This window comes from Pseudorasbora parva, chromosome 4 (assembly GCF_024679245.1).
Source record: "Pseudorasbora parva isolate DD20220531a chromosome 4, ASM2467924v1, whole genome shotgun sequence".
NCBI classification, from domain to species: Eukaryota; Metazoa; Chordata; class Actinopteri; order Cypriniformes; family Gobionidae; genus Pseudorasbora; species Pseudorasbora parva.
Genome location: NC_090175.1, coordinates 48,166,811 through 48,194,363, shown reverse-complemented (window position 1 = coordinate 48,194,363; position 27,553 = coordinate 48,166,811). Strand labels below are relative to the sequence as shown.

The window sequence follows — 27,553 nt, the reverse complement described above, 5'->3', positions numbered from 1 at the left end:
CTCCAAATCATTCTAATATTCTGATTTATTATGAGTGTTGGAAACAGTTCTGCTGCCTAATATATTTGATGAATAAAAGGTTCAAAAGAACTGCATTTATTCAAAATAAAAACATATTTTCAAATAATATAAACCTCCTTTACTATATTTTTTTATCAATTTAACACATCCTTGCTGAATAAAATTATTGATCTATTTCAAAAAAAGAAAGAAAACAAATGACTGACCCCAAATTACTGAGCAGTAGTGTATATTGTTGTTGCAAAATATTTCTATTTTTAAAACATTATTTATTTATTTGTACTTTTTATTCATCAAAGTATTATAAAAAAAAGTATCACAGGTTATGAAAAAATAATAAGCAGCAGAACTGTTTGCAACTTTGAAACTGAATCATCATATTAGAATGATTTCTGAATGATCATGTGACACTGAAGACTGGAGGAATGATCCTGAAAATTCAGCTTTGCGTCACAGAAATAAATCATCATTTAAAGTATAATAAATTGAAAACCAATTATTTTAAATTGTTGTAATATATCACAATATTACATGTTTCTGTATTTTTGATCAAACAAATGCAGGCTTGATGAGCAGAAGAAACTTCTTTCAAAAATATTACAAATAGTAATGTTGGACTGTACTGTACATATATACATACATGTACATATACACACACAGTTGGATGTATAGTTTTGAATCTGAAATCTAATTGAACATATATATTCAATATAGCATTCAGTCACTGCACTGCAGCGAAAATGAGAAAAATATTATGACGGAGGAAATGGTGGGGGAGACACTAGGGAGCAAGAATTGAGTTCTGCAAAGAGAGTTTGATGTGAATAAATAATTTTGCAATGTGTGGCTGGTCAAGCAAATGTTTGTACTTTGTTTCTCTTTGATATGATTGTAAATATATCTTTTAAAATACTGATATTCTGGTCTATAACTCCTCCCTGAACCCCCCGCTGCCTTGTATCTTGTCATTGGCTTTAGGTCATCGCTAATGTAATTTTCAGCCAGAACACATTTCACAGAGCAGGAGTTTGAATAGCCGACAGGTCCAGATATCTAGCATGCCAAATATCTCGCGGGCGTTGGCGACTCAGCAGCGAGTCTCTCTGATCGCATCTTTGATCATTCACACTGTGTGTCACTCACGTGCACAAGCACCGATTTGCCTATGATTTGGGGCATTTGTTGGCGATTTCACAAAAACCCTGTTGTCGAGTCAAAATCAGGGCTAAAATCGGGCTGTGTGAACTCGGCATTAATAGTCTTATCTGAACTTGTTAGTTCGTCTTTGGTTTAAAGCCACTTGCTGCTAAGATTTCTTCACTGAACCTTCACGTTAGTTTCAACATTTAAACTCATATATTTAGCAGCGAAAGTTTTTGGATTGACGTCAAAGTTAACTTGCCTTGTGTTCGTTTTACAACAGTGGGTGATGGTTACAAAGACAACTTGGCAGATTTGAAGTGTTTCCCCCTTTTGCAGCGACTTCCTTTTTGCATGTTCTCCAGATAGGGTGACAATACTTCCGCCATTTCTTCTTGTTAAAAAAAAACGTAATTTGCGTGCTGCGCCTGCACCAGACTAATGCTGGCTGCACAGGTTTTACTGCAAGTTTTCAGAATTGTGATAATCAAACAGTTTCAATTGTAAATTAATTTTTAACGATAGTACTACATTTGATAGTGGTTTATCATGAAAACGGTAATCATCCCATCCCTAATAATATCCCATCCTCCCTTCAGAGCATCTCCAGAGCCTTCTATTATTGATATCTATCAGGATGTGAAGAGAGTTTCAACCAGTATAACAAACAGTTTTTATAAAGCAAATTGCCTACCCTACCTTTAATGGTTTTGAGGAACACATATAATCCCATGATGAGCACTGCAAATGACAATAAAAAACGATGGATAAATATGAACTATTGATAAAAATGCTGGTTATGTATAGAGAAACATTTTATATTGATTGCAAAATATGCACGTATATATTTATACATTTAATGTTCATAAGGAGTTTGACTGATTCAAAGTGCTTTGGGAATGGGTGGGCGGTTAAGACTTATGTTGGCATCATTTGCTTGTTTCAATTCTCTGATTGGTGGGGATTGTTTTGCAGAATCATGGATCATCGTTATGAATCATAACGTAGCTATTCACCATTAATTCCAATGTTAAACTGTTTTCATGATTTAAAATAAAAGTAGCTATGTCGGACGATGGCTTCAACAAACTTAAACGCCATCGATTAACAAGCTCATAGCTCACTAGTTTTGTCAATTCCCTTATGGAGATAAGGAATGGGAGTTTTACTTTTGGAACCTGACTGTATACTCTTTTGAATAAGTTTGATATTCATTTCTTTTTGTCATACCTAAGAAAACTTGTGGTTTGTTATTCCACTCTCTGTATTTTCCCAGTTTTTCCCATTCTCACCCTGTAGCACCTTTGAGAATGCTGCTCGCGTCTCTCTGTCCGATCACAAGGTGTCATCCCTAAATGTGCTGACTTGGCACTTTTCATGTACACACACACACACACACACACGCACACACACACAGAATTGTTTATTGGCTTGCAGATATATGTCCTCTATCAAAAAAGGACGTGGAGAGGAAAGTATAGAGAATTGAATAAGTAAAGGTTTTAATATGCAGGAGGTAAAGATGAAAAGAAAGAGATGAAGTTGAAGAGAAAGGAGAAGTATTCATGAGACAGAGGCAGAAACTCAAGCTTTCAATGTAGAATTGTGATCATTGGTGATGCTTACTAACGTATTGTAAAAGTCACGTTTACTGTTGCTCATACTTGTGTGATTTAAACAAACCGCAAAACTGTAAGTATTGAACTTTAATGTATAAATCATTGTATGATATTTGTTATAATATTAATGCTAAAGATATTCATAAAAGGGGAAATTGGGAGGGTGGAAGAGGACTACTATTTATTTTCCAAGCTATCAGATATAATTTTCACCTGGCAGAATGATATATAAAAATCTGCAAAACCCTGAAGACCTGAAGAGAGTCAGGATGCCTTGGGCTCTTTTAGCAGCCATTTAACAACCTCACAGAAAACCTTAGCAACACCCCATCTGCACAGGAAACTTAAATCACAGTTGACACAATTACACAAATCTATTTTGTCAATAATTCTCAGAACCGAGTACATGGGGTCCACTTTACAGTGTATTTAGACAATTCACTAGCTTTTAGAAACACATCACAAGTGTAATGAAAGTAAACCACTCGCATACATTGTTCGCTTGGTCATTTTGTATTTCAAAGACATTTCTATATTTACACAAGCATTAAAAATGCCACCAGTTGTTGCTTCCTTGTGCCCCTTTTCCTCTTTCGCTCTATGAATAGAAATCAGCATTTATGTTTTCTGTTTGCTTCTGTGATTCTTTTTAGGCCGAGAATGAATGCCGCCTTTGTGTGGTCAAGAAACAGAGCAGTAGATAAACTCTCTCTCTCTCTCTCTCTCTCTCTCTCTCTCTCTCTCTCTCTCTCTCTCTCTCTCTCTCTCTCTCTCTCTCTCTCTCTCTCTCTCTCTCTCTCTCTCTCTGCAGGCTTTAATTCTGCATTTTAAAAAAAATGGAAAGTGCTTTTTGATTAAAAGCATGTATTATGATAGATGGTCTTATCAAGGCTATATGTATTTGATCAAAAATATATTAAAAACAGTAAAATGTGAAATTATTAAAAATTGTGACATTATTACAATTTAAATGTATAGCTGAATATTCATTACTGCAGTCTTCAGAAATCATTCTAATATGCTGGTTCGATGCTGAAATATAATCATTGATTATTTTGCTTCTTAATATTTTTGTGGAAACATAAAAAAATGTTTGAACATTGCGTTATAAATTAAATCTATTATTATTAATATTATTATTATTAATTTGTTTAATACCCCAGAAGTTTGAATGATAGCATATTTTCAACATTTATAATAATTATAAATGTTTCTTGAGCTACAAAACAGCATATTAATGATTTTCTGAAGGATCATGTGACACTGAAGAATGCGTGTGTGTGTGTGTGTGTGTGTGTGTGTGTGTGTACATTAGAGCTAATGCGTAACTTGCATGTTGTGCCTCTAGATTTTTTTTGTATAATGTACAACATTATTTTATACATTTAATCTAGACTTTTACAATTTTTGAAGAAAGTGTGAATTTGTTCTCGCCCAAACAAAACTTGTAACCATGATTCTTGTGTGTTTGTGCGTGCTTGTAAGTATATTATAAGTAAGTAACAGTCAGACCTCAGGGCCTAAGAATTGTGTTCTTTTCATAATATACTGAATACATTTTAATATACATAATAAAGTGTCAGAGGCTATAAATGAGACTGGTTTTAAACATTGAATAGGCCTCAAATTGTCTCACTGTAAACTAATTCATCCCTCACTTTTCTCTGTTATTTTTTTGTTTTGGACATTTTTTCTTTTCTTTTGCACGTTTGCTCTTGCTCTTCTCACTCAATTGAAAATAAGTGACTTTAATTAGGTCTTCTGCGGTCTACACAAAACCAGCCAGAGAAAGATGGAGTATTTTCTCAGGAGAAAGTCAATAGATGTCATTGTGTGTGTGTGTGTGTGTGTGTGTGTGTGTGTGTGTGTGTGTGTGTGTGTGTGTGTGTGTGTGTGTGTGTGTTCGTTTATGTGCGTGCTGCTTGTCTATCCATATTATCATACTTGATATTAGCGAGAAAAAATGCAAAGGGCTACATAAATTCAATACCTAGCTCAAACGAAAAGAAAAGAAAGAAGACAACCTTGACCAATCAATAAAGGGAGGGAGGGATTCCCTCCAGAGCTGAGCACTATGACATCATGGTAGAAAAAAACAAAGAAACAGATGCTCTGTCTTTTCAGGTGTGGGATGCAGTAAAGCAGATTGATTATTGTATCAAAATGGTGGCAGTGCGATGCACGTAAATATATCTCTAAAGTGTACAGTAGTGCAGCGAGATATTGTTTTGTAAAAGTTGAAATTGGTACTCTTAATGGTCGAATGTTAAAACCTGGTCACGTTTCACCCCAAAATTAAAGAAAAAAAAAAACTGATGTTCTTCCTTTTTTTTGTATTGGACTGATAATTAAAGGCACAATATGTATGATTTTTGGATTAAAATAACCAAAAACCACTACATTTAAAAAATATATATATTTTGTTGATTCGTATACTTCCACAACATTCCAAATGTTTCCAAGAATGTTTAAATCCAGAGAAATAAGCTATCTTAACCAGGACCAGGTCTGTGCTCCGCCTATCAATGACATCATACCCGCGTTACCCTCAATTTCTGGTTTTATTTTCTAGAAACCATGGAAACACCAAAGACGCTTTAATATATTGTGTTTTATTAGACAGGTGAGCAACTGTTTGAATGCGTTCATCGACAGAAAACGAATTTCTGTTATATAGCTCAACATGGTTAGTCTTATTGTTTAAAGCTCATTTTCTTGATTTACAGCGAGTACCATGTTTTGCCATACCTAATATCAATCTAGCCTTACTGCAGTGTGCTACAAGTGTCATAGTAGCTGCCTAGTGAACATACTGAGTAGCATTTTAACAACTTTCAACACACTCAGATTTTTTATCATCTAATATGATAAAATAGCGCTGCGTTAACACACATGCGCATGAGCAGAAGAAGCGCCAGTGTGCGGCATAATAAAAGCTCAGAGAAATAAAGGTGTCATATCAAGCTACGCCTTAGTTTTGAATACCTTTGTTTAACATGTGTTATACCTTGTCTGGAAGGTATATAATAGAATATATTTGTAATAGAATATCAAAATAAATGTTTCATTGATCACTCCTTCTGCGTCATGCATTGTATCCTGGATTTATACTGCACTGCTACCCATGATAATTAGCTTAAATGTCATGCAAAACAATGTTTAAGGTGAAGTTTGTAATTTATGTCCCACTATTATCACCAAATGTGAAATGAAAAAGCAATCATTGCTTTTAAAAATGGTTTCCTAAATGTACAAAAACAGATGAAATGTTCTGAAACTTTTACAGAACTTTACTTTTACAAACTTTATCATCCTTTTTCATATTTAGCTGCGATAGGAGGATTCACTGTAGTATTGGACTTTTAATTGCTTTAAAATTGGGAGAAATGCTTTTTTTTTAAATAACATAATTCATAAGTTGTTGTTTTTTCTTTTAATTTTGGGGTTAAGTGTGACCCGTTTACATGACATGTTTCCATGAGATTCCACCCTAACAGTTATTGTTAGTGAACATTTATGAATGTAAAGAGGAACTGCAGTAAGACCTGTGGTCAACGGCTATGACAGCTGTTTGATATCTATCATGGCAATAAATAGTAGCGCTAACCTATGTATGTGTGTGTGTGTGTGTGTGCGTGTGCGCGCGTGCGTGTGCCTGAGCTTTAATAATATGTCTTTGATCTCTGGGGGAATCCTCCTTTGTCCTCCATCTGCCACCAATCATAGCCGATGACAGAGTATTGATTGAGAAGAGGTTTCCATAGTAACAGGCTCTTGGGTGTGGTCTGATATATGTTGTATGCAGAGGGTTTTTTTTTTGGGGGGGGGGGGGGGGGTTGTGTCTGATAAAATGTAATACTATTTAACCTACACTCTAGAGTAAAACATTAATAAATAAAGAGCGATTTTACATTTTGTTGTTCACGATGGTACAGCAAATATCAAGACCTCATTCTATAGAAATGTATGTATGTGAGTAAGCATGTTTAATTAGATTACAGATAATATTTTATTGTCCACTAAACTGTGGAAATTTATCTTTGGCTTGATAAACAAAACTACATTTGAACAAATTAAACATTTATCACACAAAAAATTGTGTCAAAGAAAACCAAGTAGTCTGTGAAAATATATTATTCAAATTATTAATATGTCATTATCAATATTTGGAGTATATAATTTTGTGGGATTTGTTTTCACATATTTGTTGCATACAGATACAGATACTTTTTTGTACACTCAAAAAAGATTTATGTATTTCAAATTATAGTAAAATTTCATTTAATTGAATTATATTATTCATATTATGAATTAAAGGTCCCGTTCTTCGCGATTCCATCTTTCAAACTTTAGTTAGTGTGTAATGTTGCTGTTAGAGCATAAATAATACCTGTCAAATTATAAAGCTCAAAGTTCAATGCCAAGCGAGATATTTTATTTAACAGAAGTTCCCTTTCAAAGCCTACAGCGAACGGCCGGTTTGGACTACAGCAGGAAGTGCAGGAATGTAATGACGTCACAAGAACCGTTTGTTGACTAACGCTCCGCCCACAAGAACACGGAAAAAGGGGGGCGTGGTCTTGTTGCTCTCCCACGTGGAGAAGAGCGCGCATTCAGCGCTTGCATCTCCCCGTTATGGGCGGAACCTTTCCGGGCAAAGTGCGCCAAGCTGCTGTCCAATCACAACACGGGAAGCGCTGGCCCAATCAGAACTCGTTACGTGTTTCTGAAGGAGGGACTTCATAGAACAAAGAAATCATCAGGCCGTTTTTAGGACAGAGGAAACAGCGCTGTACAGATAAGTAAATTGTGTGAAAAATACTGAGTTTTTTACAAGCGAAACATGAACTCAGGTTATATTGCACACTGTAAACATAATCAAAGCTTCGAAAACACGCGAAGAACGGGACCTTTAAGAAATTTAAATAAGTGAACAAAAAAAGTTTAATACAACATTTTGTATAAATGTTTTATTTATAAAGACCATGTCACCAAACATATTTTATGGGATTTGTATTCATTTTATTCATTTAAAATTCTTGATTCATAATTCAAATCATTAAAAAGAGGGGCGTATTTTTTGAGTGGTCACATTTTGCATTATTTTTATATTGTTTACAGAAATACTAAATAGTAAAACACAACACTTTTTCAGATAGATAAATATTTCAAGTTTTTTTTTTTTTTTTTTTTTGGCTTGCAATGCCCACAGTTAGACAGAAAAAATATCTGGAAATCATAGTGATTTATAAAAACACACTCTTGGGATCTGAATTGGTAGAGTGCTTTATATATTGCTGGTTTAGATTCAGATTGCTTTTTTTTTTTTTTTTTAAGAAAACGATCAAAAATAGAAATCAAACGTTAACTAAACATACTGTAGTATCTTTCAATCAACTCTTTGTGAGATCTGTAATAAGGATTGATTCACTACCAAAATATTTTCAGAAAGTACTATGGTACAGTTAAAAGTGTTTACATGATGTAAAAAATGATTTTAAACCTTGTCGGCTGATTAATTATAATCCGTGTTCGATTATACACGCACTCGTTTCGTTCGCTGCGAATCAAACCCATGACCTTGGCCTTTCTTGCATCTTGATTTTCCTGTTGGGCTGCAGAAATGCAGTCTTATCTGATGCCATGATTTTGGCATGACTGGCTAGTGTGTTTCCAGACCCTGCGATCGGTGCTTCAGTCGTTTTTATGAGAGTTTGCGTGCGCCAGTGACCTCTGCATGACTGCATCGCTTCCATCAGCGGCTCATCCTGTCGTTCACTAAAAGAGAGGGATTCTTTTCTCTCTGATAATACAGAACAAAAGAGCTGTTGTCAGTAGATCTGGATTAGCTTTTTTTGTGTTTCCGTGTGTGTGCACAGAAAGACAGAGCGAGAGAAAGAGAGGGAGAGAGAAGTGGTATCAAGAGATCAATGAATGAGCGTCTCCAAGAGCTGTTTTACTGTAAGCTTTGTAAACAGCGTTCTTCCTTTTGTCTCTGCTTTTAAGAAAGAGGAAACCTTTCACACCCCCGTACATCAACACACCGTCCCACACACACTGCACACATTCCAGTTAGGCTGACACAGCGGGTTAGTGGATGTATAAACATTACACACCAGGATGAAAAGAGAGATACGAGCAGCTGAACTGCCGTGGAAATGCGTTTTTCCCTCTTCTTTCTTTCTCTCTGTTGGGATCCATATGCATGTGCTTGTGGCTCTTTTAGGCATCATACTAATTAAGTGTGCAAAAAGCATACACAATCCTTATTGTTTCAAAATCACATTGCCTTATTAAATTAACTCTGGTTTAAACTCTAAACTGCTGCTGAGCCTGTGTTAATATGCAGAGATTTCAACGGGAAAGGCACATCAGAGAAAACAGGATTTTCCTTGCTCTTTTAAAGTACAAAAGTATTACATTTCAGTGCATAACTCGCCCTGCACCGTTCATGAATAATTCTGCAAATTGTGTGGCTTGTTGAGGAGAGCTTGAGGAGAGAGTGATAAAAAAGATAAAAGATCCCTTAGATTTACATTTGAAAGAGGAACCCAAGCCATATAGAGACTTGTGACAGTAAGCAACCTCCTATTAGCAACAACCACTCAGAATCTTTTGCATGGCAACTGTGACGAGCAGGGCGAGCGAGAGCCGTGAGAGAGAGATCCGAGACCAGTGTGAAGCACTAAAATCACTCACCGGCTCTCGCTTGCCCTGGTCGTCAGAGCAACAAATTAGTCAACACCACTCAGAACACCTTAGCAACACCCTGGCGACCATCCACAATAACCTACAATTGTGTTTTTCATATTATCGTCTTAAAATGTAAGGCCTATTTTAAACCGTTAATGCGCAAACCTTCAGGGTTCAAGATGCCCACTTTTCATTACTTTCGCATATCACGCCTTTTTTTAGCATTCACCAACTTAAAGACAGAACTATGATGATATGGGGAAGTAATTTAACCTCTTAACCTGCACCCTTATTTCTGGTGGAAAAGAATCGGGATAGGACTTTGGCATCATGTTCATGGATGCGGTTATTACAGGGTTAGTTCACCCAAAAATGAAATTGATGTCATTAATGACTCACCCTAATGTCGTTCCACACCCGTTCCTCTTCAGAACACAGTTTAAGATATTTCGCCAATATCACGTGATTTCAGCAGTTTGACACGTGATCCACACTGCTGAATCACATGACATTGGTTATCCGAATCATTGATCGATTCACTGATTCATGAACCGTTCAAATCTTTATTTCAGGTTTGAACACAAACGCGGAAGAGAAGACGCTGATGCTGAATAAAGTCGTAGTTTTTGTTATTTTTGGACCAAAATGTATTTTCGATGCTTCAAGAGATTCTAATCAACCAACTGATGTCACATATGGACTTTGATGATTTTTTTATTATCTTTCTGGACATGGACAGTATAGTGTGCATAGACTGCATATGCTCTGGGACTAAAATATAAAATATCTTAAACTGTGTTCTGAAGATGAACGGAGGTCTTACGGGTGCGGAACGACATTAGGGTGAGTCATTAATGACATCAATTTCATTTTTGGGTGAGCTAACCCTTTAACGTTACTGTAGTATGAAGCAGAGCAGGACCGAGTGTTGTGGAGCGGAGCAAGACCGCTGGAGATATTGTTGCACAACATACGGCTTGCGAGCATCGGGACTTTTATTATGACGGGACACAGTCGCCGGCGTCATCTCTGCTTTTCCGGTCATGAGTATGAGATAACACAGTTCTGTTTATCATATTAGTGTGTTTCATGATTTTATGATGTTATGACATTACTCGGTGCATTCACTCAGCGGCTGCTGTGATGTACACTGCTAAGAGTAAAGCGCTTTGCTACTGCGGAAACTGAGGGTAACGCAGATATGACGCAATTAGCCGGCGACTCCCTCAGACGGGACTCCTTGGTTAAAATAGCAATTTTTAAAATAGCAATTTTTTAACTTGGTTAAAACTCACAATTTACAAAAAAGTTTGAAACATTTGGGATCTTGTAAGAACTCAACTTCACAAAATATATAACACTGGCCTAGTGGTTTTTTGATATTTTACTGCAAAAATCCTACATAGTGAACCTTTAAAATAAATTTTGTAATATGAAACCTGACACCGCCTGCTAAGGGAGGAGCTTGCTAAAAGAAATAAAGTACCCATTTTATGGTAACGCAATGTCTAATTTCAAAATGATTTCAAAAAGATACATACAAAAAAATGCAATATATAAAAAAGTAGAAACCTTGACTTACAGGTTTCATAATTACATCAATCATAATATTTGGTTCATTCTAGCTCACTGTACTTCAATGTCATTTTCTTGTTATTCACATACGGGTCCATGATTGTTGCTCTATCAGAGGAGAGATCACAGTCTTGTCATCTACTACCATCGCCTCATAAATCAATTGAGGGATGTTAAACTCAGTCTGTTCCTCTGTCAGTCATGGGCCTCTGTTTAAAGGTCTTTCTCTTTTTTTTTGCTTTCACATTCTTGCAGGGCAAAAGCCCCTCAGTGTCTTTTAACCTTTGACTGCTCAGAGATTTTGCCTCTATCCCTGAGATGAACCTTTGGAGTTATAAACAAAAGCAAGATAGGCAAGAAAAGCTACCGGGTGTCCTCTGTCTTTCTCCTCCTGTTACCCATACTGTGATTATACACAGTATGTGTGATTTATTATATTTTGGCTTTTTCAACGGAATTTGAAGGGGTTTGTCATTCTTTATTTGATCAGTTGGTTGCTTTATGGAGGATGGTTCATAGCCCATGATTGACAGGTGACAGACAGAGTGCAATGTTAAAACTACACGTTTTATATTTGAGGGAATAATATGTGTTATTTGCTATTTGTCTTTATGAATTTCTTGCTTTGACCATTATAATGTCTTTCCGGTTGGATGGCTGAAATCTCAATATGTTCACCTCATAACTTTATCCTCACTATCCTCTGATGCAAATCATTTTAAATATCTATATGATTTACTGTAAAGGCTCTCTTGTGTGACTAACATTTAAAACCACGAAGACCACTAGCATTCATTAAACAGTGTCATATTTATATTAAGTACTCTACCGTTCCAAAGTTTGAGGCTATTATGCTTTAAAAAATTAAAAAAAAAAAACATATATATAATTTCAAATTACAATAAAATGTCTTTTTTCTGTATTTGTGATCAAATAAATGCAAAAAACATTAAAAATAGTAATGTTTCCAACATTGATAATAAGAAAGGTGAAACATTTTCTTGGAATGTTACTGAATTTAATGCGAAACTGTTATCGGTGATGTCACTGGTATTGATTATGTAAGTTTGGAATGCTAAAATATTTTTATTTATTTTTCATTATTTTTTGCATATTGCGTAAAACGTACTTTTGCTTTTAATGTGTGTCTGTTTTTCTACACTGGTTCTCTGAGACATCCTTTCATCTGTCCCTGTTGTCCTTAATGATGGGCGAAATACTAATGTCTGTTTACACCCTTCACAGCTCTCGTCCAGGCCGCCCACCAAAGCGTTCCTATGGGGCCAGTGTGCAAGAAAGCCCCAGAATCCTCCACCACAGAGCAAACAGCCTTCTGTCTCCAGCCCTGCTGTCACCCACAGGTAAACCCAACCGTACACTCGCTTTTCACCACGTTCAGTGCGCTGTAAATTTAGATGAGCTTCAATTTACTCACTCACAGCCCCCTTCAACACATATGAAAAGTATATGCTTAAATCACTCCCTCCTCTGCTGTCCTTCTGCTCATCTTTCATTCTCTCTCCCTTTCTGCCGCTCGGTTCGGTCATTTTTCATGCACCTTCTTTTACGGGTGACAGTGATGAATGACACACCCCAGCGGGATCACTCATCCATCTGTTCATCCCTCTCTATTTCCCTCTTCCTCTCACTGGCCAAAAGCCTCACATCCCCCGTCCTCTCTTCTCAGCTCTACTGTATCACATTGGGAAGGGTGGATGCTCAAAATGTGATGAAATTTGCCCCAAGATATGTCTCATTTCCGCCAGAATCAGGGGTGTAGCAGTCATTTTACCTGGAGGGGACATGTCCTTCCCACTTTCAGACAATGATGGCTTATTTTCAGAAAACAGTGCCTTTTATGCCAGAAAATCTGGGAAATGTAGTTTACTTTTATAAATTATTTTTTTTGGTCATTTAACAAAGTAGTTGAATACCAAATACCTACCTCAGATACCAAAGTACCAAGTACCAAAATTAAACAGTTTTTATGGCCTATTCTTTACCTGTAACTTTCAATCCTGCATGTGGTTATACCAATAGTTATTTATCATTAATGTACGGTGTGTGTGGTGGTTGTGGTGTGTGTGTGTGTGTGTGTGTGTGTGTGTGTGCCCTTATTTATTTATATTACATTGTAAGGATAGTAAAGCCTGAGATCACCTACATTGTGGGAACCAGCCAGCGGTCCCCACTTTTCAAAAGGCTTATAAATCATACAGGATGATGTTTTTTGAAAATATAAAAATGCAGAATGTTTCCTGTGATGTGTAGGTTTAGGGGCAGGGGCAGTGTAAGGGGATAGAATGTGCCGTTTACGGTCTATGGAGAGTCCCCACAAAGATAGTGAACCAGACGTGTGTGTGTGTGTGTGTGTGTGTGTGTGTGTGTGTGTGTGTGTGTGTGTGTGTGTGTGTGTGTGTGTGTGTGTGTGTGTGTGTTTTACACACATGCATAAATATGATTTGTGGCAATTATATTTATTTTTAAAATTATATTTTTTATAATGTTATATTTGTATTTATGTATTAGTCATTTAATTATTTGAATTTATTTCAGTTAGTTTCAAAGGCAATATAATTTGAATGTACTTTCAAATAATTATATTTTCAAAACATTTAATTGTTTAAATGTATACACCTGGTCAAAATTATTTTTCTATTTTGTGTGCGTGCGTGCGTGTGTGTGTGTGCATTTTATATATAGTACAATACACACACATGCATAAACATAAGTTGTGGCAAATATATTTTATTTATTTTTAAAAGGATATTTTTTAAATAATATATTATATTTATGTTTATGTATTAGTCGTTTTATTACTTGAACTTATTTTATTTCAGTTAGTTTCAATAAAATTTTAATTAATTTTAAAATATTTAAATTTTCAAAACATTATCCCACTTTTTAAACACATACACCTGGTCAAAATAATTTTTCTACTTGTTTATTAGCGTGTGTGGATCGGGCCGCATTTTTCAGTCCGAGCCTGGCCCGGGTCCGACAGAGCAGTAACCAAACCCGACCCGAGCCCGACAGGCATTAAGATATTTATGTCCGGCCCCACCCAAGCCCGACAGTTAAAATCTATTTTTTTTCCTCATATACTAATGACACGTACGTGTCAACAAACAACTGTAGGAAGGCATTCTGAAATGTTTACAGGTGAACGCATCAGCACACACACGGGGCAACATAGCACGCGTTACACATGGTTTAATCAGTGAAATTAAATGAACAAAGGTCTACCAAAAATGGCCCAAGCTAACAGAACAAAACATTAACGCAATTAACACAATTGAAATGTTTATTGAAATGAAAGTCACTCTTACCATTTTTCTCGAAAACGGTATGGTTACTTAACTGCAACATGGGATCTATTTACATAATCTATCCATCAAAGTTTAGGCTAATCGAGGTTTTCTGCAGAAAAAGGATTGTATCAACTGTTAATGGCCCATTGGCCCAACTGTTAAACAGGCCCATTGGCTACTTACATAATAAACGTTAAATTTAAAAGGTTCAATGCCTTATCGCGCTGACGTGGCCGAGCCCGACCCGAACCGAACGTCATTTCTTAAAATCTGTCCGAACCCGGCTCGGCGTCGGGCTCGGGTCGGGTATCCATCCTCTAATAGGCGTTGTATAGTCTAATAGTAAATGGCTATTATTCTGTTCAAACTGTATATTTTATCCACGTACACTAACCCTACCCCTTAACCTACCTATCTCAGAAAACATTTTGTTTTAAGCCATTTTAATTATGAGGATTCAGAAGACTGTCCTTATAAACCATGTTTACGTTGTAATACCGGTGTAAAACCCATATAGTCCTCATAAATCATATAAACATGCACACACATACACACACACATACAAACACAAAGTTGTGGGTCACCATGGAGGATGCGCTAGACTGTGCAGTGATATTTTGCCATGTTTGAGCAGTTTCCGTGGAGATGTCACTTAGAGTCTTGGCATCGTCAAGTGCCAGATGTCAGGACTCGTTAGGAATGAGAGTAGGGCAGTTTGCTTTGATTTGCCAAGTGCTCAGTCATTGTTTGGGGCTATGACAGTAAGGTGAAAACCTGGTGGCATCATTTGAGTGAATCGAGTATTCTGTGCTTACAGCATGATACAACAGCCCTGCAAACAGTGGAGACATTATATTGTTTTGCTTTGCAATTTTGTTTGCTTGGATATAGAACATCAGAAATTTCTTTAATATCTCAATTGAGAAAAATGTTTGCCTGAGGGAAAAAAACCCCAGAGTAATCTCTTATGTTTCTTTAGAGCTTCAGAAGTGATCTCAACAGTGTGTCAAACTGTGTAGGTTTGCCACTGTGCAATCAAATGTATGGAAGCTTGTTTCCACCACAGAACTTTTTTTTCTCTCACAATTGCGAGTTAATTGTGATTATATCTCGCAAATCTGATTTTTTTTCTCGCAATTGCTACACATTTGTTTTCTGAGGAGAAAATTCGATACTTCCATACAAGCTTCCATTTCGGTAGCACTTTATTTTTCAGTCCTGTTCTCCATATACTATGTGCTTATTATAGTAATTACAATAACTTGGAAATAACTACTAACCATGAACCTACCCCTAAACCGAACCATAACCCATGAAGTTACCTTATATTACCAAATACTTTCTAATGTAAGTGCACTGTAAGAAAAGTGCAACTGATATTTCAATAAGAAACAGTCAATTATTTTTCATATATGTATTTTTTTAAAAATTTTAAACGAACTAAGCTATCCACATGAATTGTTCTATACTCACACTCTCTGCGACAAGCGCATGGATATTGTTTCTGAATGATTGGTAAGTAAGATTTGACTTTGACATTCATTTAAATCTTTTATTTGAATATACTCTAATCTCTTTTTGGAATTTTTGGGATTTTTTATGACATAGGAGAAGAGAGGAGAGGAGTACAGTATTTGATTTCCATATGATATGTTCTAAATGCATGCAACAGTTTCCAAGGCATCTAAAGGAATAAGACTCTCATGCACAACTGTTCAAAAGTGTAAGATTTTTGATGGTTTTGAAAGTATTTTATGCTGACCAAGGCTGCATTTATCTGATCACAAATACAGTGAAAACTGTTGTTTTGTGAAATATTGTTACAATTCAAAAAGTTTTGATATGTTTTAAAATGTAGTTCCCTCCCGGAATCCAAAGCTGAATTTTCAGCATCATTACTCCAGTTTTCAGTGTCACGTGATCCTTCAGAAATCATTCTAATATGATGATTTGATGCTCAAGGAACATTTTTCGCTGCATAATATTTTTTGTGGAAACTATGATAAAAAAAATTCAGGATTCTTTGATGTAATAGAAAGTTCAAAAGAACAACATTTATTACATTTATTAAACATCATTAAATCTTTTGTAAGACTGAAAATCTATCATCACTTTTGATGTATTTAATGCATCCTGGCTGAATAACATGAACTTTTGATTAAATTTATGACATTATGTCTATATGCATGCGTGTGTATGACTTATTATTCACACTGTCTGGACAATTTCACCCCCCCAAAAAAGTAGTATAATCTTAACAATTCTCATGGTGTGTGGCTGTGGCCTGTGAACTTTACAATAGATTCCCCCCTCAGGACAGTCTCACTTCACATGAACGAGCGGAGCGCTTTCCTTCTTGTAACTCAACTCGAGCCTCTGAAGATTTTTTTTCCCATGGGCCCACAGTGAAGCTCATGCAACAGCTGTATACTAGATTCAGACAGTCAGTGTTTACATAGAGATGTTGAAGTCGTGATTAGCCAAGCAGTCAATGCTTTCCTAAGGGAATATGCCGGTCTGTACTTGTGTCTATGTGTGTGCATGTTAATGGTCCATTGTTTTTCTCCTCCTCAGCAGTCAGCATCACCTGCACTTTTTTTCTTTTTCCTTTTGTCACAATCGTGACCTTGTCAGATGCGATACACGCGCTCACCTAAACACGTATACAAAAATATACAGACACACACACACACACAGACACACACCATCACATGCACAATGGACATATTTAGAGTTACAGGGTCGTGTACTGAAAAATCTGAACTATAATGAGAGAGGCAGCAATTTTAACATCAATCACTGGTCCAGAGCATTGACCGTCTGTCACTAATCAATAAAATTTTCTTTTCTTTTTTAACCTTTTTTTATGGTATCCAGGGTAACCAAGGCCAGAGCTCTCAGACTGGCTAATTGTGCCGGTAGTAGGAGGAGTTTAAAGTGATTGATTGGCAGATGGCCATTTCTTGGATGACTTCCATGATAGTCTCTCTGTCCAGCTAACTGAGAGCTATTTCAGGTCTCTTATCGCACTGCGACCCTCCAGTTGCTCGGAGTAAAACTCTGCTGATGACAACATCCATTCGCTGTCAACTAAGGAATTTATTGCTGTCATTTTTAGTCTAATGTGCTTCATAAATAGCACATCTCTTAGCAGCCTGAAAACCAGTATATTAAAATTTTCGAAAGCCTATTTTATTCTCATTTTAGTTCTTAATATAAATAGAAAAAATAGATAGCCATTGTCTTACATAAGACTGTACTCTACCAGTCAGACGTTTGGAATAATTACGATTTTTAATAATGTTTTTGAAAGAAGTTTCTTAACATCAAGGCTGTATTTATTTGCTCAAAAATATTGCAATATTGTGGAATATCATTACAATTTAAAATAAATTGTAATAATACAATAATTACAACTGTTTTACACTTCAGTATATTTTAAAATGTAATTTATTCCTGTGATGGCAAAGCTGAATTTTCAGCATTATTACTCCAGCCTTCAGTGTGACATGATCCTTCAGAAATCAGTACTATCACTTTTGGTCACTTTAATGTGCCCTTGTTGAATAAAAGTATTAGTTTCTTTGGAAAAAAAAACCCTGAATAGTAGTATATCAGTGTATCAGACACCAATAACTGGAGCTGCTGAAAATTCAGCTTTGCCATCACAGGAAAAAACAACAACATCTTAATATATATTAACCTCTTAAAGGGTTAGTTCACTCAAAAATGTAATTTGTTATTAATGACTCACCCCAATGTCGTTCCACACCCGTTCATCTTCAGAACACAGTTTAAGATATTTTATATTTTAGTCCCAGAACATATGCAGTCTATGCACACTTTACTGTCCATCTCCAGAAGGAAATAAAAACATCCTCAAAGTAGTCCATATGTGACATCAGTTAGTTAATTAGAATCTCTTGAGGCATCGAAAATACATTTTGGTCCAAATATATCAAAAACTAAAATTTTATTTTATTTATTTCATTGCTGCATTTTTTGATCAAATAAATGCAGCTTTGGTGAGCATTAAATACTTCTTTCAAAACCATTAACCTCATGTTTGAGCTGTTTTAAATATGTCTTAAAATCTTAAAATATGTCAGTGCCCTTGTTTGGTCTAAAGATGCACACCAGTAATGCTTTTTCCAAGGCATGTTTATAAAATCTACAGATCATCTAAGAATCTTAATTCTAACATACTTTTGACCAGTAACGAATCACGGGTGTTTCCTCCTCAAAAACAGTTGGATGAGAAAATGACCCATATAACAATAATATGCAAATATTTCAATACTCGTTTTTCTAAAGTAACAGTGTCCAACTGTAACACCCGCAGGTGATGTTACAGCGGGAGTCCGCATCTCTCTTGCCTCCCCTGAGTCCATTGACTTTTAACCGACCCCCTAAAGTGTGTGTTGGGTTTAGTGGGGGGTAATTGTGAATGAATGGGGAAAAGTCATGTGAGAGGAGGCAATGCTTCCGTCGCGCTATGATTGGTTATGCTTGGATATGATTGGTCTGTGAGAGAAATCCCGCCTCTTGTTTTTGTGAATTGGTCTGATTGAAAAAAAATGATGGCGTTAATGGGAATACTAATTAAATTATACTTAGATATCATCACTTTGTCATGCCAAAATCAAACTTGAAATGGCCTGAAAACATGATTTATTTATTTTTTTGTGAGAAATCCAGCTTGGTTAAATTACAGGTACATTGTGTCTGTGACTGGTATTTACTGAGCTTCATGACTGTTGAAAAAAATAAGTTTTGACTATAAAAAAGAACAGCTGAATATAAAAAAATAATTAAATTGTTACCGCAATGAGTGTTTTTTTTTTTTACATAAATGTAAAATGCTTAGAAACTTGATGAGATTTATACTTTGTTTTAATAAAAAAAAGTAACATTAATTACAGTTTCAGCAGAGATCTCAAAAATAACGAATGAATACAAAATAGAATTATATTTGGTTTCTCTTTTTCTTTTTCTTTGATGTAATGTTTATTTAACCAGGAAAATGTGACAACATTAAGGGTGATTGGGACATTAATTTACATTTGATTTATTAAAGAAAAATTTAATTGTGAGGACTTGCTTCCTCATTTTAGAACATGCCACTGTATAAAATATAAAATAGATGTAGATGGAAAAGCTTAGATTAAGTAGTCTTGGAAAAATATTTCATTTTGATGAGAAATTCTTGATTCCATCTTGGAATTTAAGGCATTTGATTGGAGAAAATGAGATATTATGGAGTGTTTTGTGTATGTACACAGTTATTTGTGATATTATTGCATTGCAGGTCTAACAACAATGGCTGAAGCTTTGAAGATACAGAAGATGAAGATGATGATGAATCTACATAAGACCCACAACGGCTTAGAATTCGATTCAGACGAGCTCAACTCTAACGCAGATACAGGTAGGGCTTGTGCGTTCATTACTTGTTTAATGTGTTGTGTTAAAGGCAGCTTGTTTAAAGTGCAATCTGTAGATGTGCCAGACAGATGGTCTTGCAATAGTAACCTGGGCCTTTTGGGTGAGATGAGCCTCATCACAGAGCTCGCTCAAGGGGCCCATGTTGCAGGGCTGTGCTTGGTTTACGGAGACTAATGGTGACATTAATGACTGCTGCCTGACTGTGCATTTAGAGAAGACCAACAACGGACAGGAGAATAGTTAATTGTACACTAGCCTTAGAGATGAAACAAGACATTTGGTGCAGAGGTGTTTGTGTGTATGCTGTGTTATATATGCACAATATTTGCGTGTGCGTGTGCGTGTGCGTGTGCGTGTGCGTGTGCGTGTGCGTGTGCGTGTGCGTGTGTGTGTGTGTGTGTGTGTGTGTGTGTGTCTGTTTATATTTAATGCAAGTAGATACATAATTGGTGGTTTTATGATCTTTATATTTCATGTGATTTAAACTAGATCTAATAATACACATTTCTGTATTTCATTATATTTGTTTTGCCTAAATATATTTATATCTATATTTCTCACCCATCTAATATGGTATAATACTATATTATGGTAGAAAGTGAGACATATATACATAAAGACGCATAAGCAGCAGTAAAAATATTAAAAAACTGAAAATCAGTGGGATTTCAGTCAGTGAAATCTGACTGAAATCTGACTGAAGTCAGTGGGGAAAAAAGTAAAATAGTCTCAAAATGGAAGAATATTTTACATTTCACATGGCATTTATTTTTCAAAAACATTTATTTAAAACAATTTTTTTGTGTGAAAAATGTGTAATTTCCAAGTTGCAAGCTTCCAATTTTCATTTCAGGGCTAATGTTTGAAATGAAAATATCATATCAAAATCATATGGTCCTTCAGAAATCATTCTAATATGCTGATTTGCTGCTCAGGAAACCTTTATTATTATCAATGTCAAAAACAGTTGCACTGCATACTATTTTTGTGGAAACCTGGATACATTTTTTCCCATTATTATCAAAGTTCAAAACATTTGTGATACATAATATTTATGTAGAATATACATATGTAGATTTATATAGATATATTTGCAGGATTCTTTGATGACTAAAAAATTCTCAAAGAACCACATTTATTTGAAAAATAAATCTGTTGTGTCAAATCTTAAGACGCATTACTGCCATTTTTAATCAATTTAATGCATTCTTGCAGGAATAAATTACCAATTTCTTAAAAAGTAAAAACTAACATCCCTGACACCAATGTTTGGATGGTAGTGTGTGTATATTAGAAGAATACTGCATTTTTTGTGTTTACATTAAGCAAGTCTTCCAATTTTTAGTCTTCAAACACAGCAGCCATATACTAACTGTGGCTAAAACTAACACAGATAAATGTGAACTTCAAAGGCCTCACTCTCACAAGTGTTTAAGAGGAAGAGAACGCAGCGTTCCTGGTGAGAACAGCTGTGGACAAGCAGAATTTAGGAGAGAAGAAAAAAAGGCCTTCATCAGAAAGATGGAATGCAGTCAAGGAAAATCAGCATCAAGGATGACATCAGAAGAGAAGAGAGAGACAGTGAGAGATACTTTTTTCCCCCTGCGTTGACAAGCTGAAAGAAAAATTCCATGCATTATTTAACAAGATGGCCGAAACCTGTCATACGGGTGATTGCCTGCGTTAACAGAAACAGGTGTGCGTTGTGCGCACATAGGGGTGTATGTTAGCACATGTGTGCTTGTTTTCACGTCCGCGCGCGCTTAGCAGGGAAGTCGTGTCTAGTGTAACGCACACATTATCTGTTTGCACATCTTTCCCTGAGAGCATATGGTCAGCATTTTTGGATCTTTACCCGTCCACCCCCTTTCTCTCTCTCATCTTGTCTGTTTGATGTTGCCCTCATTTTTAAGATACTGTTTAAATCAGTCGTTTTTTTGTGCATGCTATATTTGTGTTTGCGTGTTTTGGTGAGAGCAAACATGTAGAAACACACAAATCTGTTCTAGTTGACATTTAAAGCATTGCTCACTTGATCAAACAGTCTAGACAAGCTGACCATCTGGTGTTTATTAATTACTATGATACTAATTGCTATAATTAATTACTGGCCAAAAATACTCAAAAGTGAGAAATAGCCATTTTTATGAGAGTTTTACCTTGTTTTGACTTTGTCGTTGAGGGTAATTTTTCCCTCATTCAGTGGTAGAACGTACCTTTGGTGATATTTCTGCAAATTATATCACGTTGCTTCTTGCATGTTTTTTGGACACTTTTAAAGTTGAATGACTAGCGATTGGTGCTAAATGTACATTCAGTTTTATCTGAAATGTGAATGCTTTATTACGTTGGTAGTTGTTCGTATCGTTGCAATTCTGAATTTTAAAAAAGTCTGAAGAGGGTTGCTAAAAGGATAATGCTGTATAAAATAACGCAAAACCTTTAGTACATCCGTCCCTACAATAAACTTATTAGATACTGTTAAAGGGCTAGTTCACCCAAAAATGAAATTGATGTCATTAATGACTCACCCTAATGTTGTTCCACACCCGTAAGACCTCCATTCATCTTCGGAACACAGTTTAAGATATTTTATATTTAGTCCCAGAGATTCTGTCTCTCCATTGATAATGTATGCACAGTAAAAACTGTCCCTTTCCAAAAGGACCAGAAAGGTAATAAAAACATCAACAAAGTAGTCCATATGTGACATATGTGGGTTAGTTAGAATCTCTTGAAGCACCAAAAATACATTTTGGTCCCAAAATAACAAAAACTACGACTTTATTCAGCATCAGTCTTCTCTTCCGCGTTTGTTTTCAAACCTCAAACAAAGCTTTGAACCGTTATGAATCAGCTTATCGATTCATGATTCGGATCGCGTGTCAAACTTCCAAATTGCTGAAATCACGTGACATTGGCGATCCAAAATCTGAATCGATACGCTGATTCATAACCGTTCAAATCTTTATTTGAGGATTGAAAACAAACCTGTAAGAGAAGACAATGCTGAATAAAGTTGTAGTTTTTGTTATTTTGGGACCAAAATGTATTTCCGATGGTTCAAGAGATTCTGATTAACTAACTGATGTCACATATGGACTACTTTGATGATGTTCTTATTACCTTTCTGAACATGGACCTTTCATTGAAAGAACATAAATTTTCATTTTTGGGTGAACTAACCCTTTAACAAATGTTAATGTGAGAAAAAAATATCTTGCCATTTTAGCTTGATTCTACAAGTCTTTGAGTTCTTTTATTTTGAATCATGTTTCACAGGATTCGTACTTGAGTGTTCCACATCATAAGTGCAGTACCAGGTGAGCTACCGAGCAAGTTTACTGTCAGAAAAGCAATATATTGCCAATCATTGAATTCAGGTGTTCCAATAAATTCCATGGCCACAGATTTATAAAATCAAGAACCTAGTAATGCAGACTGCTTTTCTAAACAGTGGGAAGGAAGAAGAAGAAGAAGAAGAAGAAGAAGAAGAAGAAGAAGAAGAAGAAGAAGAAGAAGAAGAAGAAGAAGAAGAAGAAGAAGAAGAAGAAGAAGAAGAAGAAGAAGAAGAAGGTTCAGAAACACTAAAACAGTTGAAGCAAATGTGCCGTATTGTGTCGAAGCGTCAAATCAATCTGAGCCTCGTCTCTGGTCTCTGGTTAGAACAGTGTAAATGCAACAAAAACCCAGGCCAAATGTGAGTTTTCTTCAGTGATGTGATGTATTATCCGAGTGAAGCAGAATATTAAACAGAGGGCAGAGTTTGACTTCAGTGCTCCTCCTCTCCATCTCTTGCTCATAGCAGACTGACGGTTGGAGGGGAGTGGTTAAGCACTTTCTTAAACACTTTCTTAAGCACAAGAAAAATGGATATCGTTTGGATCAAAGTACAAGAGAGAGCATCTTGTGGCCTTCCCACCATATTCTGTGTTTGCTGACTTTATTCGTTCAGAAGCAAAAACAAGAACAGATCCCAGTTTTACCATTTTTCCTTCAGCACCACAAGAAAGGAGAGAAAGATCAGATAAATTCAGGCAAGCTTCTATAGCTGTTCATAAAACCTAAGTTAACATGTCTGAGACAAGAGATGCTACGGACAAGATACGGACTGTTGATCCTCATCCTTACTGTCTCATCCATGACAAGCCTCATCCATTAAAAAGATGTAGAGGCTTTAGAGCAAAAAAAAACTGCAAAGCTGAGCTCTATTGCACAGAGTGAAATAGTGATCGTCATGTGTCAGCTCTACATCCTGGTCCAGCACCTTTGAGGAAAACCATCTCTCCTGTCTTAGAAGATGGCGGGAGGAAAGTGAATTAACCAACCAAGAGGTAATGTCAAAGTGTACTGAAGTGTGTGGAGCTGGAATGAGTGCCAGAGCGTGTTCCAAGATTTGTTTGGTTAATGTTTATCCTGTGGGCAACAAAGTAGAATGCATAAGAATGAATGCAATTCTGGATGAACAGAGCAACCACTCATTGGCAAAAACTTCTTGAATTCTTTGAAGAGTTTCAAATCAAAGCATCTTTTCCATATTCACTCAAGACATGTGCTGGATTAAAAGAGACCACATGAAGGAGAGCAAGTGGCTACATTGTGGAGTCATTGGATACGAGCATAAGCCTTCATCTTCCTACACTGCTACAGTGCAATCACATTCCTAACATTCGTTCTGAAATTCCTACCCCAGATGCAGAGTGTCATTTCAGTCACCTTAGGGATATGAAGATGAAATACCAGCCCTCGACCCAGATGCTAACATTCTTCTTCTTCTTGGTAGGGACCTTATTAGGGTCCACAAGGTCTGTCAACAGATTAATGGTCCGCAAAACGCTCATTTGCTCAAAAGTTAGATCTTGAATGGGTGGTTATTGGAGATGTGTGTCTTGGAGGAGCTCATCGACCTGCTCATGTAGATGTTTTTAAGATCTCCATTCTTGAAAGTGGTCGGCCCAGCTGTTTCTGGCCTTGTGAAAGTCAGGTCCATGTAAAAGAGCATTATGGTGCCAAACTTCAGTTCCAAGATTAGCTCACATCAAAAGGTGTAAGTGCTTTAGCAACATGTGTAAGCGAGAAGCTAGGCTAATCAATCTCTGTTCGTACATTCAGAGATCACCAGCTTGCACTGTCAGTGGATGATGACAGGTTTCGACGCATAAAGGACAAAGAGTAAGAGTTCTACCAAGATGAATTTAATGGCTGGGTGGCTCCTTTGCCTTTTCATGTTCCCAGAAGAAGGCTTCCAAATAGCAAAGAGTATGCTTACAAATGTCTTTCCTCACTTCGTCATACTTTGGACAAACGTCCTCAGATGAAAGCTCATTTTCTTGAGTTTATGAAGAACATGTTTGCTAACGGACATGCAGAAATGGCTCCCCCACTCAAGAATGACCAAGAGTGCTGGTATCTGCCTTTGTTTGGTGTATATCATCTGCTGAAGCCAAACAAGATCCGAGTGGTCTTTGACTCCAGTGCACCTTATGATGGAGTCTCATTGAATGATGTCCTACTTAAGGGGCCAGACCTCAACAATAACCTCCTGGGAAGGTTGCTAAGATTTCGTAGGGAGCCAGTGGCGATTACCGCTGACATTCAGCATATGTTCCACTGTTTTTTAGTCAGAAAAGATCACAGAGATTTTCTGTGCTTCCTCTGGTATCAGGACAATGACCCAGGTAAAGAAATAATGGAGCACAGAATGTGTGTTCATGTGTCTGGCGATCATCCTTCTACGGCTTTTGCCATATATGGTTTGCATAGAACAGCCAAAGAGGAAGAAACGAACTTCAACAGTGAAGTGAAAGTGTTTGTTGAATGTGATTTCTATGTTGATGATGCTCTGAAATCCTTCCCCACTGAAACGGCAGCAATTAGTTTTCTGGAGAAAACTCAGGACATGCTTGCGGTAGCCAACCTTAGGCTACATAAAACAATCTCTAATCGACCTGCACTGATTGAGGCATTTCACCCTGAAGATCAGGCTGTGGATATCAAGAATGTTGACCTTTTCTTTGAAGATACCCCAGGCCAGCATAGCCTAGGAGTGTTATGGAACTTGGCATCAGACACATTTACTTTCCAAGCTATTGATGATAAGAAGCCATACACCCGGCGAGGTGTACTGTCAACTGTAAACGGCCTAAATGATCCATGTGGTTTCATTGCTCCTGTTACCATCAAAGGCAGGCTGTTGCTTCGGGAACTCTCAATGCAGGCTGAAGACTGGGATTCTCCATTACCAGATGACCTAAAGCCTGAATGGATCAGATGGGGGAACTCCTTACAAAACCTGCAAGATCTAAAGATACCACGCACTAACTCATCTTTTCCTACTTCAGAGGTTCAGACAAGAGAGTTGTGTATATTTGCAGATGCATCTGTGAAAGCTGTTGCAGCCATAGCTTATCTGCGACCCTTATCTCAAAATGGCCAAATAGATACTGGCTTTGTGTTTGGAAAGACAAAGTTGGCACCACGGCCAGATCTGGCTGTTCCAAGATTAGAACTCTTTGCAGCAGTTTTAGCAGTTCAGATCGCAGACATGGTTGTAGAAGAAATAGGCTTGCAGTTCAACACTATTCAGTTCTACACAGAAAATATAATTGGATATATTCATAATCAAACAAAATGCTTTTATGTGTATGTGAACAACAGAATCCAATGAATTCTCCAGTCCTCTACTCCTAGTCAATGGAACTATGTTCCATCAGATGCCAATCCTGCAGATCATGGGTCAAGATCTGTATCAGCTGGCGATCTCAGTTGCACAACTTGGCTTACAGGGCCAGACTTCCTTTTGAACTCTCCACCTTTAAATGCCTTGCTTCAAGAAAACTATGATCTTGTTGATCTTGAATTAGAAATCCAGGATTGTTATCCAAAAAGTGTTCAAAATGTAGCCTATCCTGAAGAGCCAAGTGATCTAAAAGCAGGAAGCAATCTCTCACCTAAAAGTAGTTTATGGAATCTTCATCCTGTTTTGGATGACCAAGGTCTTCTGCATGTTGGAGGTCATATTAATCAGGCAAGTCTTGAGAAGGTAGAATGCATTCCTGTGATCATTCCTGGGAAACATCACGTAGCAGCCTTGCTTGTTCAACATTACCATCAAGCAGTCAAGCATCAAGGAAGGCATTTTACTGAGGGAGCAATACGAGCAGCAGTGTATTGGTTGATGAGTGCCAAAAGATGCATTGGAAGTCTACTTAACAAGTGTGCGACATGTAGAAAGCTTCGTCATCCTACAGAGCTCCAACAGATGGCAGACTTGCCCGCAGAAAGACTTCAAGTGGCTCCACCCTTCACATATGTAGGAGTCGATGTATTTGAACCATGGCAGGTTGTTTCTTGTCGTACCAGAGGAGGCTGCTCAAATTCCAAGAGATGGGCAGTCATTTTCTCATGTATGTGCACAAGAGCAGTGAACCTTGAAGTTGTAGAGACATTGAGCTCAAGTGGATTCATTAATGCTCTGCGACTTTGTTTTGCAATAAGGGGACCAGCTAAGCAGATATGCTCCGATTGTGGCAAAAATTTTCTTGGAGCAGTTCAGGAGCTCAAGATGAATAAAGAAACTCCAGGCTCTGATCTTCAGAAGTATCTACAAGAACATGCTTGTACATGGATATTCAACCCTCCCCATGCATCAGATATGGAAGGTGCGTGGGAAAGGATGGGGGGTATAGCCCATCGTATTCTTGACTGTATGTTGCTTGAAAGAAAGTCCCTGAATCTCACTCACAACGT

At 36.8% G+C, this 27,553-nt stretch overlaps 1 protein-coding gene across 1 annotated transcript in view; it reads left to right on the top strand.

Moving 5' to 3' along the window:
* Window positions 1-27,553, top strand: part of dachb (dachshund b) — a 52,125-nt gene that overhangs the window by 7,731 nt on the left and 16,841 nt on the right. Inside the window, exons 2-3 of the mRNA XM_067442071.1 lie at window positions 12,294-12,409; window positions 19,668-19,787. Of these exons, the coding sequence (XP_067298172.1) occupies window positions 12,294-12,409; window positions 19,668-19,787 (236 nt within the window). The remainder of the gene's footprint in view (window positions 1-12,293; window positions 12,410-19,667; window positions 19,788-27,553) is intronic.